Consider the following 16,290-nt stretch of genomic DNA (forward strand, 5'->3'; position numbering starts at 1 on the left):
GGTTATAAGAAAACAGCAGACCATTCCCCAGCAGTCACCCAGATCCTGTAAGCCAGATGGAGCAGTAACATGCATTTTAAACATCTCCTGCATCTGGAAGGAGCGTGGAGGTTACTCAGATGTGGCCACATGCAGCTGATGCTGGAACCTTTGAGAGGAGGTGGGGTGGGAAAGGACTGTTTTCCTGGAGGCAAAAAGGAAAAGTGGAGTCATGATCACCGCAACCTTTTCTGCTGGGAGAAGGCAGTCATACCAAGCCAGACTGGTACAGCCTGAAGGAAATAAATGGGTTGTCCTTTCCCATTTGCCAGAATGAAATCCTTCAAATGGCCTTGAAATCCCTTGTGGGGTGAGTTTGCAGGGAAAATCACCTCTCTTCTACACTGAGCTTCACTTAGCTGTTTTTGTACTTTCATTTGGTCTTGCAAGCAGATTATATTTATTCCAGTGCTGTTTACCCATGTTGGTGCTATTTTCCCCTAAGGTAACTACATAAAATTAGTCCCTGTGGATTGAGTTTTAATGCAAGCAGGGTATGAAAGTCTTCATCAACTCTGTTCTTCTCAATAACAATGTTATTGCGAGCCTATAGAGGACCTGCAGGGAGATACCACAGCCCCTTTTTTTGTTAGAGACATTTCATGTGTAGGAGGGAACTGAAGTCCTTTATGAGCAAAATTAATACTCTCTGCAATTACTCTAATTTTTTAAAAGAAACAAAAACAGTTTGGGGTGTCTGTTCATTTTGATTTAACTGCAGAATATCTGCACTAAGAAAACCCTTCTCCCAATCTTTATGCTTTTTCCTATCCCTGCCCCAAAGTGCCTGATACTCATGTGTAATGAAAGGCTGACAAAGGTCACTGGAACCAGCTGAGGGGCCTTGAAGTTAACATTAACAAAAAACCCCCACAGAACCCTAAAACTCCCCAGACCTCTTGTTCCAACAATACTAGTGGGAGCTCCATCAACCAACACTGAGCCTTGCATTAACAGCATGAATCCTCGCTGGAGGAAATCTCAGCAGTTTGCTTGCAGCCAGCAGGCAGGGTGTTGTGTGCATGCCATCTCGCCTGGCCCAACACCAACACCTCTCGCACCTCTCAGTACTCAGCAAAGCTGTGTTCTGGCAGGAGGGAATGCCCTAGCAAAGCAGGGCCAAGAAACACTTTTTTCAGAAAAGTAAAAGGTGTGATTAAACTGTAATTAGAAGTGTTACTTGCAACCATTGGCACTTCAGCTGGGTCATCTAAATCCAGGGAGAAACACCAAGCAGCCCGCAGTAGTTGCAAGTTTATAAACCCTCTAACGTGTCTGCAAGTGTGAAAACAAAGTGGGTTTCAGTTTGCAGCAGTTTTAGCACCTGGGAGGTGTTTTCTGTTTGCGCCAGGTCTCTGAGCACTGAAGTGAAAGCATCAGGCCGCCAGAGGTCAGCTGAAGGGGTCGCACCGAACAGCACTTCTGCGTCCCATTGCTTAGCTTATGCTTATGCCCTGTGCAAAGCAATGGGATGCTCCCCAGGCTGAAACTGAGGAGTGGTCTGGAAAATATTGCAGCCTCTGTCTAGTTCAGGTGCACAGCATGTTAATTCTGGGACTTGGGGTTCCTAGCCTGTGTCTGCCACTTATTTAAGAGCTGGTCAGGTAGGTAATGGTTTCCCTCTTCGCTTCAGCACCCACTGGTGGCAGATGTTCCCTTCCTCGGGGCTGTAGTTCCACTGTTGCCGACTCCCCTGGTGCAGCCACAGTTCCCAGCCCGACCATAGCCCCGACAGTGAACGAGATTGTTGAAATAGTCACCTCTTTTCCTGCCCTAACTGGAAGGGACGCGTGCTGTCATGCCCAGCAAATGAAACAGTGGTTCAGAGCAGGAATGTGAGCACAGCCACTAACACATCCTTCATGCCTGAGCCCGGCAAGCGGAGCTGGCAGGCAGAGGAGGGTGCGGCCACATCCAGCAGTGAGGGTGCTTGGCAGAAACCTCCACCATAGACAGCTCTGGCATGGGAGAGCTGGCTGGATTTATTCCCTCCTGTGAGAATATTGCAACTCTTGGTTACAGCTTCGACAACCTCTGATTAGGGAATGGCATAAGCAATTTATGCATGTTAATCACAGCTGTCTTAGTACCAAACAATTAGGCTCATTGCTACTTAGAAAACAAACAGCCCAGAGAAGAAGCTTGCGAAACAGAGCTCGCCAAAGCAAAAAATACCTCTGAAACTTCTCGTTAGAAACACCCCAGGAGGTTTTAAAAAAAGAAAAAAATAAACCAGTTTGGGAGGGGAGAAGGAAAAGAATTTCCACTGGAAAAAATCCTGGCATGGTCTAGTTTAGAAAAATTCATACTTGTATTTTTAATTCCTGAAAAATCTTGTTTCTCAAGGGGGAAAAAAAAAAAAAAAAGATTCCACAGTCACATTCCTAGGCAGCAGAATTCCACAGTAAGGTCTCCAGTGACTTTCCAGGTCCTTCAGACCTCTGGAGAAAAATGTTAAAGAGAACTGTAAGCCAGGGTTGTCTGTGCAATATGAGCACAAACAAGCTGCAAGCGCTCCATCCACCCTTCCACTCACAGTTGGTTATCCACGTGGCCTCACATGCTCTGACATGGCAGGACTGCTGTGTTCCAAGGATAACCCATATCTCCACAGAACCTTAAAGGGGCCTGTTTTACCCTATCCTGTCCCAGTATCATATTTATCTGTTGCAAGCACATCAATGCTCATACTTAGACCTGAAGTGCAAACAAAGGGGGCATTTAGCCAGGGAAGGTTTAAGATCCCAGCTATAATTCCAGGCTGAATTCCCAAGGCACACACCCTGGATGCCAAATACATGCTGTGCTTTACCAGTTAGTCTCCACTATTGTTTCTCCCCCTCAAACACCAGCCTGGGTCTGACAGTGACTCATATCAGCTTAATCCTAGCTCCAGAGGCTGGAATAATTTTATCCCCATCTGGAGCAATGATGCAGTGTCGCAATCCAAACATTTTAAGGCATGAAGGAAAGAGCATCACATTCATGGGAAACCACCTAGAGGGTCAGATGAGGACGGTCTTCCCTGCAGCCCAAATTTTGCTTTAATACAAGAATGAGACAAGCCTGTTCCCTTGGAAGACGTGGCAGCAATCAGTACACGATGGAAGGAAACAAGATCTGACAACACATCATTAAAAATCCACTAACAAGGGGGAATAGCTTTGTTTCTTTTTTTATTGTTTTTAAATATCACTTTTTTTTTTTCTTTCCAGAAGTCATTATGTCCGACTCCATTAACATTCAGGTAAACAAGTGAAAGAACAACAGATGGGCATGATCTCGCAGCACAGGCACAGCCGCTGGGAGCAGGGCTTGCCTTTCTTTACCGCAGCTCAAGGCTGTGTTCCCTCCTTGCTCTCCTCCATCCCTTCCCTCTCTGGACCAGCACGGGCGTGGCAGCCACCGCAGGACATTGCTGCTTCAAACACAGCACCAAGTCCAAGACAGGACAGAGGCAGGCAGACAACTGAGGGATCACAGCCCCTGGCATCATGCCTCGCTCTCAGCCAGGCTTTCCCCTGATGGTGCAGAGGGGCAGGTGGGAGCAGCAATGGTGGCATTAACAAACCATCCACAGAAAGCAGACCAGCCCAGTCCCTGTCCAGATGGCAGCACAGGGCATTTTGGGCCATTTTTGGTCACTTTAGGAGGAGCCCCTCGAGTGTGCGCAGGACTGCCACCCCCCCACCCCCCCTCACCCCCCCGAATTTCAGCAGAGTCAGTATTTTTGCAATCCACATTATTTCCCCTACAGCTGTGCCCTCTTTCCCTTGAGAGGGGGCACAACTGCAGCAGCCACCACTTCTGGCAAGCAGCCTTTTTGCCTTCCCTCAGCACCAGTCCGGATGCATACTCAACCTGCCTGCAGGCCCCCCTCCCAGAGGCTGTAAAATCCCATGCTGTTGAAGCCTGGTTCACAAAGCATCCCGGTGTTAAGGTTAACTGGTTGTAAAATTGCAGCAGTTCATCACACTATGCACACTATGAGAAATGTTTATTAAATTGATTTTTGTTTCATTTCTTTAAAAAAAAAGGCAGAAAGAAGTTAAACACACTGCTTTGTGGCATGCTCCACAGTATGAAAAAATCCCAAGCATTCAGTTAAGCTGTCAGCGGCTCTGTTTGACCTTTCCATGCGGTCTTTGAACTCAGACCTCGACAGCTGACACTCCTCATCCCCACCTCAGCTCACAGCCATTTTCTCAGCGGCCACTAGCTCCAGGAGGGATGCTTCCATGGAGAGGGAGGGGTTTGTGTTTACAGCCTGCAATTCCATCCTTTTCTTGGGGTGTGGAGAGGAGCACTACAGGGTGCCATGTTGCACACAAAGGCGCAGCTATGCAGGAGGTGCTGGGGCAGAGCAGGGGTCCTGCCTAGTGGGTTTTCCCCCTTCACCTCAGCCAGCTTTGGGACTGACCAACTGGCAGAAAAGTCCTGTGGCTTTTGGATCCTGAGGGCTTGCAATGGGGTGAGTCCCCTCAGTCCTTCACAGCTCCCTTTCTAGTTTGTGTTAACCCAGGTCCAGCTTCACAGGAGACCCAAGTGGGTAGTTTTTTTTCAGAGAGGGTTTCTGATCTACTCCACTGTTCTTAAGCCTGATGGTTCCTCTCTGTCCCTGTTCTCCCAGGGCTGACTCCTCCAGCTGAGGACCATTCCATCAAGTGTGGGGACTCAGCTGGTAACTAAAGAAAGCATTGCCCTCTCAGCAAACATTCTTCTGTCCCTGCTCCCACCACCCTTCTCTAGCTCTTCCCCTCCTTGAGCGCCTTTCCTGTAGCAGCCACAGAAACAGGAGATGGCCCAGGAAGCTGTCTCTGGAACTCTCCACAATGGCAAGCCACCTCTGAAATGAGTTAGTGGGTGAATTGCAATCCATGTGGGGTACAGTCTGAGCAAACTTCCCGCTCTTCCTCCTCTCCCAACTCTCAGATTCCCTCTCCAAGTACCACTTTTTCCCAATTGCTCCTGCCTGGGACAACTCAAACCCTTGAAGTACAATGTCTGAGGACACACCTGACCTGCATCGAGATCCAGTCTGTCTTCAAACAGAGCTCCAGCTATGTACACAGCATCAACTGAATACTGAACAATATCAAAAATACGGTATAAGGAAAAGAAAACAGAATTGAAATGCTTAATGGCATATTTATACACATTTACCAACAGTCAACAAAAAAGGTGGCAAGTTACACATCCATTCTGTATGCTGACAATCCTGATGCACACAGATGTAAACACACATGCTTGGATGATGCATATACATACGGCCACATAACAGAGTAGATGACCTGAAGGAGCTACGCTGGGGAGCAGGGGAAGGGGTTACCTACTGCAAAACCTCGTCTCATTCTCAATGTGCACAACATGGACATTCAGGGCAGTGTTGCTTTAAGGCTATTTCTAAGGCTGAATCTTTTCTTGTCCAACCTCTCAATATGAAGATCTGTTGAAGCACTTCCTCCTCTTTACCCAGCACAACTTGATATATATATATATATCTATATATATTTATCTATATACTTTTTAAAGGCCCTATATACTAAAAGGCAGGAACAGGAAAGGGGGGAGTAGAAAGAAAGAAAAACTTCTGAATGGATCAATTTGCCCCAGTGCAGGAATCTTCTATCCTGTAGTGGCAACAGCCATGACAGCCACGTGCAGTGGCCAAGGTACTTGTTTAAAATGATTGATGGTCACAGGTCTCCCTCCCTATCAGATATGAAGCTCTTTGTTGTGACAAAGCGGGAGAATGAAATACTTGAAGAAACAGAAATACTCCTGAAATGGGGAAAGTGATCACTATTTAAACTCCTCCCCCTACCTGCTTCAAGGTGGCAAAAGAGCTGAGAGATACTATAATTTCCAGCTCAAGTGCCTGTACGGCTAAGGAAAAGGCTTTGCTTAAAAATATATATCTATAGAACTATACATATAGATCATCTTTTTAGTGACATTCTGATTTTATTACATAGCTCCTGGGTCACTCTCCCCCTCTATCTACATGGTGACAGAGTGGCATATAAAAGAAGCCACAGACATCAAAGTGATAACCAAAGTTACCAGATCACAAGAATGTGTTTTAACTGGTGCAATCTAACATGCTAAATTACCTTGATTTTATAAGCTAATCTGCTGGCAATATAACTGGAAGATCTTAAAAATAACCTTTTTTCCCATAATCAGATTATGACAATTTCTCAGCAATATTACAGTGTGTGACAATATGCTATAATTAAGAATAATTTCACTGAACAAGAGAGTCATGCAAAGATGAAATTTTAAGCATGTACACATATGGTTGGGAACACCCAAGCATCATCCTGCAAGATTTCTAAAGTCAGGGACTTTTTTTTAATGTTTTCTTCTTTTTCCAATATCATTTCTATGTAAGCATTAGCTTAATAGTGGAAACTTGATATAGAACTAGATTCTCCTTGAAACATATGTCTATAATGAAACACTGAAGGACATTAAAAAAGTAATGTAATTTTCAGTCTGTTATTTTTGAAAAACTGGGACTAAAATTCACCCCCAGCCACTGACCTTTTAATGCAATGAATCAATGGAACTGAGCCAATTTATAAAGCTATAGCCTCAAGAAAAAAAAAATCACAAAACCAAAAATAATTTTTACTCACTAGAGAGTAAAAAAGTTCCAGCACGACTTCTTTCAAGGACTGACCTACCAATGGAAACAGACTGGAGAGGAACAGTGCCTGTGTTTCCCCTGGGATACATTGCACCCAGGCAATGGAGGCTGTATCCTTTCCCCTCCTCTCTCCCAGGTTTTGGACAGTCAGCCACACTTCCCTACTAACAGCTTGGAAACACCAGGGAGCTGGGGTGATGGTTGGAAAAGGTGAGGACAAATTAACAAAAATACTAAATTCTGCTTCAGCATCCAATTAAAAAAGTTGGTAAAACCAAGGCAAAGTTTTCTGAGACCAGGCTGTATGCTTCTCCTCCGCACATCTTCCACCAATGTTACTTCTTAGTCACGGGGGGTGGGGAAGGGGGAGGAAGGACTTGATCTCCTGCTACAGCAGCTTTCCCATCACACAAAACTGATGTGTAACTAACTCAGCCACAAAGATACGGGAAAGTTTTATTTATTAAAAAAAAAAAAAAGTACTTCAAAATAAAAATGATAAGTACTGTATGGTAATATTGGAAGCATTTATATACATAATTTTCTTTGTCTGTTGTTGAAATGTCTCCTGGTCACTCGGTGGCACTTGGGGTCCCCTCTAGCGCCGTCCGCCCTGCTCCCCCCTTCCCCTGCCCGGCTCTCACGGCTCAGTAGACAGAGCTGTTCCTTATGCCACAGCACAGCACCATGCTCAGGATCATCTCAAAGATCTGTTGAGAGACACAGGGGCACCAGTGAGGCAACAACCAGTATGATGCTGGAGCTCCCCCACTCCACATTAACATTCTCGTGCCAGAGGTAAGGGCAGGGGATGCCACATCTTTGTTGGTGTTTTCATACAGAGTTGGCCAATTTGAGATAAGGCGCTGTCTTCCTCTCTCACTGGCAGCAGTGGTGGTACCTGAGAAGCTTTTTGGCTGCCAGTTACACAGCAAATGCCTCGAGATCCCTCCAGCACTACAACCCAGCCTTTGCACAGATGCCATGTTACGCCCCCACAGCACCCAGCCCTCACTAGAGGGCAAACCCAACGTAGCAAAGCAAGCAAATCCCTTCCCACTGCAGACCCCAGCAACAAGACATGACAGCCTGTAGAACAGGTGGTTTTGGAGGAGGTTTCAGGGGTGCTCTGCCCTTTTGGCTGGGCTTGCAGCTTGCCAGGATGCCTCCCCTAGACATCCTGACTCCCCAGAGGGATGATGAACCCCTTGGTCTCGCCATGTTCCAGAGCTCTGTGGTGCATAGGGCAGGTGCTGCATCCACAGTTGCAGGGGCATCCAGAGGAAAGGACAGATCCAGCCCAGCTGGAAGAAGACCAGGATGCCCCGATGTGGCTTTTCCCTGTCTCACCAGGCTGTCACACTTACCATGATCACAGCAACCACGACGGCAGCGATACCGATCAGGTAGAGCTTCCCGGAGAAGAGCTCATCGATTTTTTTGTGGCAGTTTGAGTTCTGAGGCAGAGAAGCACACCAGTCAGACAGCCTGCTTTCCCCTCACCCACCCCCAGCACTGAGAAAGGCAGGTCAGCTTCCCCCTGGTCCCGCTTATGTCCCCAGGCACAGCCCCAGGACTTCAAACTGGACTTCATCCTTCTGCACCTGTCAGTCCCCTCAAGCAGGAACAGCAAAGGAGGAACCAAATGGGAACCTTTAACATCCTTCTATATGCCATCCCCAAATAAATGAAATCTCTATCCTTTATTTATTTCCCAATAAATCCCCAAATTTCCTTGGCAGCCAAGATCTCCCAAAGCAGCTGTGCTGACTGAAGAGCAGCTGTGCCTACCTCAAAAAAGCTTTTCATGGAGTCCTTTCGGCAGAGGTCATCCCTCCACACAGGAGTGAAAGTTGCTGTTACAATATCAGAACCACAGCAGTCCAGCTACATGGAGAGAGGAAAAATGTAACAATGGAAAGCCAACATTAGCAGACAGCAAATACTTATGCAATGCTTTCCCACCATTCCACATTCTTGAAGCCACCCAAGATTGAGGAGGCGTCTTGGAGGGGGAAAATAGGGTGGGGAATAAGTCACCAAGCTTTTTTCTTTCTGTGCAATTCAGCTGCTTCCTACAATAAGTCCCAGACAGATCTGGCATAGATATGCTGGAGGAGGGTGAACCCAACTCTCTCCAGACATTTTGTTACCTGCTGAATGGACCAAATATCAGGATTAATTCCTCAGAGCTACGTTCTTCTTCCACTGAATTTTACTTAAATCAGGGGTGATGAGATAAATTAAAGGCAAGTTAATCAGAATTTGGTCCACACTTCCCAGCACCGTGTGATGAAGAGAATACTGAAGAGAGCACAACTCTGCTTCTTAACACGTAAGAACAGCAAACTTGATAGGCTAAGATCTGCACATAGCATCATCTGCTTTGGACTCTGCTTTTCCCATCCGTTTGCCTGACCTCCATTATTAATTCTCCAGCACAACTACCACCACCTTACCGTTTCATGGAAGGTCTTCACTACAGCTTTGGCGTTGTTTGAATCTGATTCTCCCATGAGCGCTTGTTGAAGCGCTTGATCATAGAACTGCTTCACATCTTTGGCTATCTAGGAGAGACACAGGAAAAATTCCCTTTCAGTCAAAGGAGGAGGAAACCTATCCAGTAAAAGTGCCTGAAGGACAGGTTCCCTCTTAACAGCACTTGGAGTAAGATGAGCAGTTTTTTAATAGATTTGGACTCCATTTGTTTGCACATGAAAAATGGCCTGTCTTTCATAGGGCTCCAGCCCCTCCAGCTTTTACAAATATTAAGAACCCCATCCAGCAGCCAGCAGATTCCAGCCAACACTATCTAAGGGCTCTAACAGGCTTTGTCTAGGAGATAAAGACAGCCAAGGCCTGTAGGGGTGAGGCACAAGTTCCGATCGCCTTCAGCCCATGTGGATGTGCTGCTGGGCTCAGGAATGCAGACACAGTTCATTCTGAGCCACACATAGACAAGACAGACAGGCAACACATTTCCCACTGAGCCTGCAGAGGCTGGACACGCTGGAAAAGAGCGGGGGTACACATGCAAGGCTGTCTGTAAATAGGGGCACCTCAGCTTACTGAATGACTCAGAGGGGATGGCAGGAATTTGGGATAGATTGCACACTAAAGCCTCATGAGACAGCTCATTTGGGTCAGGAGGCTTAGGTGCAAGTAGATGGATTTAAAACCCTGGCTGGGTCCCCATGGACACTGCTCTCCTGTAAGTGATTATGTGAGACACCTTATCCATACTGTAACTCTGCCACCTGGCTGGTGAACTGCAGCCACCCATGAGGGCCTGCTCCACAGTGCAAAAATCTCCTAACTTTTAGGGGAACTGGCCTTGTGACTTCTCCTCTAACACCCTTCACTAATTTGAGAGAAAGAGATGAAAGAAGGCCATGCAAGAGAAGCAAAAGAAAAAACATTAAAGCAAGAAAGGGAAAATGCTTTCTAGAACATCTGCTCTTGGCAGCACAGACTGGATTAGCATACGAAAAAAGAAACCGCAGCAAGATGATGCATGATTTCAATCTATTATTCCAGAACTCCTTCATCACTACTCAAAAAAGTTTGCTTTGGAGGATGATATTCTCCAACCAAACCATTTCATTCTGTATATAAAAATAATTTTTTAAAAAAATCCTATTTATTGCCTTCCCATTCAGAGTCTACAGCATCTGCAAGAAGGCAGGCTGAGGGAGAGACTGCCTTCATCTTCGTGAAAAAGTGTCCTTTCTGGAAGCATCTCTCAGTGGCTGGAATCATTCAGTGCTTCCCTCCCAGCCTGTGCTGCTCCCAATCAAGGAAGGGAGAAGCAAGCCTGCCTTGTGAGCAGGGACTTCAAAACAGCCCATTCATCATCAAGGCTGCAAAACTAGCTGATGCCAACAGACTGCCACCCTTCATTTTAAACTGCAAAATTCATTTTAGGGGCTGAGGTCATCACTTCTGTATTGCAAAATCCTACATTTCTCAGCTCTTTGCTCTAGTAGCCAAGTGCTTTCTCCCCAGGATGGGACACAACAGCCGTGGGGTCCCCCCTTACGCAGCTTTCACTCTTTTTTTTTTTTTTGCTGTTGGTTGCAGTTGCACATTTTGGACTCTTCAGGGTTCACAAACTAACATCTGCAGGAGGCACAGCCCCTCTGCAAAGGTTAATTAGTTCACTAAAGTTGCTAGGAAACAGCACCCTGCCTGCATATTATTATGTTTAGCCACAGAAGAGTTTATTCCAGTGAAGTTGTGCTCTCTCCTGAATGACTACAAGGGTGCTCCCATTCAGGCTGAGCCTGCAAGCAACTGCCCACATGCATGAGAAAGCTGAGCAGGCCAGCACCTACTGACACAGCTGGCTTATATCTCTTAGGAAAGTAAACACATTTTCTACTCTGCCAGGGAGTCTAACCTTGGCTTTGAGCACAAGCAGTCCCCTTCTCTCCTCCAAACCCCTGAGGCCCAGTGATCAGCATCCAGCCTGCTGCTTGCTGCAGCACATCCCTGGATCCCATACACAGGCAGTTCTGCATTTTGGGACCAAACCTGTGTGTGTGTGTTTGTGAGCACATGTGACTGTAGTGAAAGGAAGGTGAGCAGAAAGAGAAGGTGAAAAGCTGCAATTTTCAGTTCTACCCTTCAGTTCAGCTCCTCCAGCCAGGAAGCCTTATCTGAGCAGTCCCTAGCAGGGTGCTTGGGACAGACACCGGACTTGGACTTCACATGTGTGCACAGCATATGGATCACAGCAAGCCCAGTGCTGGCTGACAAATGGCCTGAAGCAGGTTATACGATACTGGAGAAGAGCAGGAAGCACCAAGCAATCCCGTTAATGCAGGCTCTCCCTGGACGGTATTCCCGCCCTTTGGCACTACGCGGCTGGGTTTGCTCTTTGTTCCCTGGCACCGAGGATGTGCAGATGGCTTTCCTTCACAACTTCATGCATGAATCGGCTCTCTCAGTGACTGACAGCGTGGCAGCACGGAGGAGACCCAAGTGAGACAGGCTATTTTTATTCGAGACATCACACTACATACCCTAAGGGGCAGCTGCTACCATCAAGTGCTCGCATTTAAAGTTCATCAGCCTGGCCAAGAGGAGTGAGGTGGCCTGCCCAAGTCACACAGCTAATCCAAGCCCCCCCTTACTCAGTCTGGGAGCAGTTTGTGAGCAAAACAGCCCATGCTGGATCTGCTGCGGTTCTGCCCCAGCCTCCCAGTCCCACAAACACTGGTTTTAGAGTCTTACTTGGTCTTTGTTGACAAAGCCCCAAATTCCAGCTGCGACTTCGCAGGCAAACAGGATCACCAGGCAAGTGAAGAACTGCAAAGACAAATCAAGAGAGGGATCATTAACAGATTTGCAGCAACTAGGTGGGGAGACATGTGGAGCAGCACTTCCACTGACAAATCAGAGCAAGGTGTCAACTGGCTTCAAACCATTTTCTCTCTCATACATGCACTGAGCCCAAACACGTTTTCCTGTAACTTATCATACACCACCCCATGTCCAGATTGTTGAGCAGGGATTAGCAAAACCTTTCCCACAAAGGGGCTGGCAGGGATGGAGATGCCCTGTGTACCACAAGAGATACATTGCTCCGCTTCATGCACCTGCAGGACCATCCAGACAAGGTTTATGCTCTGCCATAAATGTTCCGAGCGAGGACTGGGATTGCCAGTGCAGGGTTAAAAGCACATTTCAGCTGCTGAGGAGCTGGGGATGTCAGGGTGTGATTTATGGCCAGCTCTCTGGCATCCACAGCCCTGCAAGGCTACTGCAGTTTTTTGCATAAATACTGAGGTTTTCCCACAGTCCCACCCTGTTTGTGCAATTCCAGCAGTCCTCCCTGCCATCCCCCCCTTTTTGTTCAGATCCCGGGAACACGTTGTGATGGTTGGTCAGTTGGACTGGGAGTGGGAAGCTGTACACTCATACATCAGGATCACATGAGAAGGCACTGAGTGGAATGCTCCATGTGCAGCCAGCATCACCTCTGTGACAACATCACAACATCACTCAGTGACTTCTTCCTGGGAAAAGCCCCAAAGTGGGAGAAGTTGCCATGGAAGTCAAGAAGCAGAAGAGGTGAATGCAGTCAAGGAAAGACAAAATTACAGTATAGGGTGGGAAAACAGTCCTTGGCTCCTGAGCAGTCTCTATTCAAAACACATTCAGGACATTTTCTCCAACAACAGAGGAAACAGGAGTTCCCAGAATGATGCCATGACCTGGCTCTTACATGTAAAAGTAAAGGGTTATCAGCAAAATGGAAACAAGACTATTAACCTGACAACAGGAAAGGACTTCAAACATCCTTGTCCGGTTCCTGAACAATCAACCCCTATGTGAACATCTATCTATCCCTAATTTTGTAGGAATTTCTTTGAAGGACTAGGTCCCACATCCCCCCCAAGGACTCACATCACGCTAAACTGTGGGTGCAATGCCACTGCAAGTCTGGTTAAGCACTAGGGCTCACTCTTGCAGTGGTTACCCTTCAGTGAAGGATGGTTCATTTATCCCATATTTAGAGGGACAACTTCCTGCAGATTTAGTTCTTCTGTAAGTTGGCTGCAGAACACCAGGAGGTGCAGCTTGATGATATGGGAACATAGAGAGGGGTGTTCCCGGCCTGGCTGTATCCCAGCCCCTTTCCAGAGAGCAGAGCCTGCTCCGTGCCAAGTGGCTCCCTCCTGTCTTTCTTAGGTCTTGCTGCTCAGCTTCCATGCCACCTCTAGCACAGGATTTTAATAGCATGGACCTTCCTGGTACTTTTCCCTTTTGCAGTAAGCCCCAAGTCACTCCCTCAGATAGGTGGAGGAAAGCGGAGTATGGCTGCTTCCCTTAAACACCCCGAGGACACTGCCTGGAAATGTCCTTGGAACACAGTGGGAGCCTTGGCCAGCAGAAAGCATCCTCATGGGGCATCTCCAGACTTTTCTTGGCAAGCCAAGGTGTGAGCAAGCAGGCAGTGCACAGCAGCTAGAGCTGCTAATTTCAGCCAGAACAGCCGGTTTCCCTGTCAGACCTCGGGTCCTTTGTACCATCTGCCCTTCTGATCCTCTAACTTCAGGAGGGAGTGAGGAGCAGTTCAGGGTCTGTAATCACTTGCATTAACAAAACAAAATAAAAACCCAAAGCTGCCAAACCGTGCTCCAACAAGACCCGTCAGATTTGTGTGCAGGCTCCTTGCATTCCCAGCAGCCAGGATAAAAGCTGCAAATTCCTACTGGAGCTCCCATCCTCTACATTCAGAAGCGCTTTATCAACACTGGGGAAAGCCTCCCCTTATTACTGGGAATCGGCAGCAACCAGAGGTGAAGTCATCTGCAAGAGTGAGGGAAAGCAGCCCTGTTTCCTCTGTCCCAGCTAAGCCCACACCCATGAGTTGCTACACTGCCACCAAGAATCCTCCAGCCCAGTGAAGCCAAGTGCTGGAAAGTCATTTGAATTTAAAAGAAAAAAAAATTGTTTTACCCTTCCAGTTTTATTTTTTATGCATCAAGTTTAAACTGAACCACATGTGAGAACTTGTTTTAAATAAATGGGTCTCCCTTGCTCCCAAGGTAAAGGCTTTTGGTGTGGCTACAGTTTATCCAATTAAGCTCATCCTACGCCAGGAATCCTGAGCTGCTGCCTCACATCAAGGACGCCTGTAGTGTTTCAGTAATGGATTTTCCAGGATGTACCTAGATGTTCTCACTAAGAAATTATGGAAAGTCTTTGCTGTTTCCATGTCCAAACAGATAAAAATAGTAAATGATTCCTTAAAAGAAACTAGAATTGCTATGGGCAGCCTTGAAACAGAGTGAGAGGGGATGCTGTAGGGAACAGCAGGTAAGAAAGAGGGTTTAGTGGGTGCCTCGTAAGACAGCCAGACCATGGGGGGACAAAAGCAAGGTGGAGATTCACATATAACAGAGCAAGTCTCTAAGAATCCTGCTGATCTCACCCCTTCTGCCCTGCAGCCAGGCACAGGCAGGACATTGCAGGGGAGGACATTGCTGGCAGGACCTGTCAGCTCAGCCAGAGCTCCACAGGCTGGGCAGACATGCCCTCAGCCATACAGCACTGCCTTGCTCCTTGCAAAGGTTCCCACCTCCGTGCTCACACATCCTCCCAGCCCTGCTTGTTGGAAAAGACCCCAGCAAGGGAAGGAGGGAAATCAGGGTGCCAAGTGACTTCCAAAGCTTTGTGTTCCTTACCGTTCCCAGAAGGCACTGAGACTCCTGAATAGCACCGTAGCATCCCAGGAATCCCACGAACATCATGACAGCTCCAACTGCGATCAGGATGTAGATTCCTGCAAGGCAAAGCCAGAGGCAGACACGTTACTGCACAGCTTTGTCCAGCAGCACCCTCATGCCTGGCTGGACATTCTGGCTCCTGGGGCATACAGTTATAGTGTGCAGAATTAAGGCTGAGGAGGTGTGAGTAGAAGTGGCAGCAGACACAGTAGGACATAATGTACATGAGTTGGGTCTCAAAGTGTTTGAAGCTGCCAACACTAGAGCTTTAATAACTCCATCACCTCCAAAATGAGAGGAAACACTGAGAGTAGCACTAGGCAGAGGATGTAGGAGGCAAGACAAGGGCTCTACAGCATCCTCAGAGCTGTAGCATGGAGTTCCCCTGGTATGCTGTTTTAAATATTTAAGCAGAGATGAAAATGATTAGTTAGCATATCTTGTAAAATAAACAGTAAGGCACATGGTTTATTTGTATTAAACATCATACAAATATTTATCTGGCTAACATTTTAAAGGCAGATGAACCACAAAACCAAGGGGTAAGTACTGCTTAAGCATTTCACTTAAAATCTGGTGCTTTTTTTTTTGTTATAGGTTCTTCCACAGAGAATATAACGTTTTTTACTTTAACTTACTGAATTTGCACAGGCAACTTGCACCATAACTAGTTCAAAGCTTGAAATGAGGCATTGGGAGTGGTTCAGAAAACAGAGGAATAGAAGTTTATTCATTCAGGAAACAAGAGCTTAGCTCAAGGCTCAAGTCTGCTGCCGTGAGTAATCACCATGGTCTCACCAGCCACGAGACTGGTGAAGCCATGGTGATTACTCAGCCAAACACTACCAGCTGAGTTAAATTTGACACAACTTTCTGCTGGTGTATCCCTTATATTTAGTGCTTTTTTGGTTAACTAATATTCTCGAGTATTGTGGTTCTACTACTCTCTAAGTGAATCTTATTTCCCATTCAAAAGCAATTTGACACATGCAAAAAAGTTACAAATCAGGTAAGATGGCAGCCACTATTTCTAATGAACAGTGAAGAAAAAAAAAGAATCACGTTGAGGATAAAAGAACATGGGGCATCCCAGAGGTAACAGCAACACAGTGAATCTTACTAGTGGTTGGGAGACACATCCCTTCAATTAAATGTTTTCTTCTGCTATGAGTGAGAATGTTTTATAGTTATTAATCAGACTGTCAGCTCTCCTTTACGAACAACCCTAACATATAAACAGTGCTCAAGATTAAAACTGTTTGTATGTGCTTGTGATGTTTAAGGTTTTACTTATCTCTGTAGTTTTTAAACAATCTTCTGATAATTAAAGTGCAAAGTCTAAAGGCCACGCACTGAGAGCAG

The 16,290-nt window shown here is 46.6% G+C and overlaps 1 protein-coding gene across 1 annotated transcript in view; it reads right to left on the reverse strand.

Annotated features, from left to right (window-relative positions):
• Window positions 1–4,019: 4,019 nt before the first annotated feature.
• Window positions 4,020–16,290, reverse strand: part of CD81 (CD81 molecule) — a 33,225-nt gene continuing 20,954 nt past the window's right edge. Inside the window, exons 3-8 of the mRNA XM_066187697.1 lie at window positions 14,887–14,984; window positions 11,927–12,001; window positions 9,151–9,258; window positions 8,483–8,578; window positions 8,059–8,148; window positions 4,020–7,401 (exon numbers count right to left, since the gene is read on the reverse strand). Of these exons, the coding sequence (XP_066043794.1) occupies window positions 7,339–7,401; window positions 8,059–8,148; window positions 8,483–8,578; window positions 9,151–9,258; window positions 11,927–12,001; window positions 14,887–14,984 (530 nt within the window). The 3' untranslated portion in view covers window positions 4,020–7,338. The remainder of the gene's footprint in view (window positions 7,402–8,058; window positions 8,149–8,482; window positions 8,579–9,150; window positions 9,259–11,926; window positions 12,002–14,886; window positions 14,985–16,290) is intronic.

This window comes from Chamaea fasciata, unplaced genomic scaffold (assembly GCF_029207755.1).
Source record: "Chamaea fasciata isolate MVZ Bird 193981 ecotype frontalis unplaced genomic scaffold, bChaFas1.0.hap1 SCAF_7, whole genome shotgun sequence".
In the NCBI taxonomy this organism is placed as follows: Eukaryota; Metazoa; Chordata; class Aves; order Passeriformes; family Sylviidae; genus Chamaea; species Chamaea fasciata.